Below are 2,274 nucleotides of genomic sequence, written 5' to 3' on the forward strand. Positions count from 1 at the left end.
TAAGATTAAGATTATTGAGAAAATCATACTTAAATAAACGTGTAAAAAATTGTTTCATTCTTTGTTTTTTAATTTCTTCTTATAAAATCAAAAAAGTAACAAAAGTGTTTAGAAAAAAAATCTTTTAAAAAATCTTGTATCAAAAAAAAAAATTAAATTTAGTTTTTATTATAAAAAAATATTCGTCGTAAAAAATTCTGAATACTCAAGAAAAATATCGTTTTTGTATTTACATTAGGTTGTAATAGTCTATAAATATAATTATAAAAACAATAAATAATATATCAATTACTGCATAAAATTACATTCGTATAAATAAACATAAATACTTTTTTAAAATATTTAATTATTTCATAAGAGTAGTTCTTAAATAAAATTATCTTTTTTTTAAAAATGGATATAATAAAGCCTATAAATAACCTAATATTATCTAAAATTTATTCGAATTCAAATAAAAGAAACCATTTTCGAACATAAATGAACAATCGTCATTAATCATCAAACCTTCCTTTCGCAAGTGTAAACATTCATTTCATAAGGTCCTTTTAAAAGTGTGAGATCACGGATTTGTACAAATTTTTTCTTTAAAGACATTGTGAAGCAATTTCTCTCAGAATTTCGGGAATTAATAATGCAACGTGTTTGTCTTACTTGGTTTGCCAGTTTGAAATAAGTCACATTTCCATTCTTGTTTAAAACTTCGTAAGTTCCATCCTCCATTGATTTTGTATCGGTGTTAGAAGAGCATGGATCTGACTTATCGGTTGAAAGCTTCATTTTTAAGATTGCATTGTTCACACTCTCATATAAAGCCTTAATTTTTTCAGATTCTGTCGCAGAAACATTTTGTTCTAAAGAGATTATATCAATTGAGTCACGTCTCTCACGACTGGAAATCCGTAAACAATGCCTATTCCAACGACAATCAATATAGACAACTTTTGAGTCGCAAAACTGGTTATCTAATACAAAGAAAAGAATGCATTTATTTCTATGACTTGAGCTACATTTGTAATTAAAAACTTTAAAACTTAAATCAGTATTTTAAAAAATGATAAAAGTTAAAAAATTATAGATCATATAAACGCTTTTTATATCGTTAAAAAATTATAAATCAAATTAATGGTTTAAAAAAAAATTAAGATATTAAATGGTATAAAAAATTATAAGTAACACGAGATGAAAACGTTATGCGAAACGAGCAAAGTGTTAAATTACCTTCATTTTTAATCAGTATTCTCCAACAATAACCTTTACTGTTTGAATTCCTATTTCTAAGTGATTTTTTTTGTCGAAAGAAAGAACTCCCGTATTTAAAGAGAAAAACCATATTTAGAAACCATGGCATTAGTGTAAGACACAATTGTGCTTTATTTCAGTGATAAGTCAGTTGGTAAAAATAAACCATTTCTTTACAAAAAAGAATTCATTTGAAAGACGAAGCCTAGTTTCGAAACTTGAATCATCTTGATTACCAGTTTCATATTTGCTATTTTCTAGACGAGCCAAACTAAAACTAAGTGAATTATTCTACTAAGATATTTTTCATTATTAATTACAATTACATTTCTGCATCATCTGCAAATTAATAAACTTTTTGGCAAACAGTTGATGAAATGCTTTACCATGAAAAAGTTCGTTTTTTCAGTTTTTCTTAAAGCAAAAGTTCAGTGAGTGAGTTTTAAATTTGTTTTACATTTTAAATTAGTTATATTATTATTCGCTTAGAAACCAAAAAATTTAAAAACATTAAAAAAACCTTAAAAGTTTCAATATACTCTTAAAAAAATATCTTATACTTAAGAAGGTAACTTGAGGTTATTTCATTAGAATTCATTAATTTTTAGCATAGAAGACTTGTGTGGAAAGGTAAATGCGGAGGTTAGGAACAAGGTTGATGGCGTGGAGATAACTTGGTTAGGAAAGGCCGAGGTCTGGGGATTGTTTGGTTAGGAATGAGCAAAGTTTGTTCGTTAACGGTCTGAGGCTCTGTTTGCCGTCCTCAGTATATTCTGTCATGTAATAAAACTCAATAAATGTTCTATTAGTGTGTAATGGATAGCACTCTTTTACTCATAACGTTTAAATAATACAAATAATATTTTCTTCCGCTTCTTTCAGTGTTCAATACTGTTTACATCAATTGCTCCTCTTTTTATATCTTCTTTTTATTACAAATATTTCTACTTTAATTAAATCTTCTGGTTATTCTCCTTTAATCAATGTTAAAATCTTCTTCTTTTCTTCTCTTATTTAACTGCTTATTAATCTGCT

The 2,274-nt window shown here is 26.3% G+C and overlaps 1 protein-coding gene across 1 annotated transcript; it reads right to left on the reverse strand.

Moving 5' to 3' along the window:
• Positions 1-344: 344 nt before the first annotated feature.
• Positions 345-1,602, reverse strand: LOC149893331 (uncharacterized). Its single transcript, XM_090068668.1, has 2 exons — positions 1,219-1,602; positions 345-962 (listed from the first exon to the last, which is right to left on the reverse strand). The coding sequence occupies exons 1-2, from the start codon at positions 1,346-1,348 to the stop codon at positions 499-501; spliced, it is 594 nt and encodes a 197-aa protein (XP_089924794.1). The 5' UTR covers positions 1,349-1,602; the 3' UTR covers positions 345-498.
• Positions 1,603-2,274: the final 672 nt, after the last annotated feature.

The sequence above is a fragment of the Hydra viridissima genome, unplaced genomic scaffold (genome assembly GCF_058129835.1).
Source record: "Hydra viridissima isolate aposymbiotic clone 2 unplaced genomic scaffold, HvirCarnegie_v1 scaffold_1, whole genome shotgun sequence".
Lineage (NCBI taxonomy): Eukaryota > Metazoa > Cnidaria > Hydrozoa > Anthoathecata > Hydridae > Hydra > Hydra viridissima.

What these genes read in the sequence shown, in the direction of transcription:
- LOC149893331 (XM_090068668.1), bottom strand. Translation starts at nt 1,348, where the DNA reads ATGCCATGGTTTCTAAATATGGTTTTTCTCTTTAAATACGGGAGTTCT. An exon ending in AATACTGATTAAAAATGAAG is followed by an intron (nt 963 to 1,218) that starts GTAATTTAACAC and finishes TCTTTGTATTAG; the next exon opens with ATAACCAGTTTTGCGACTCA.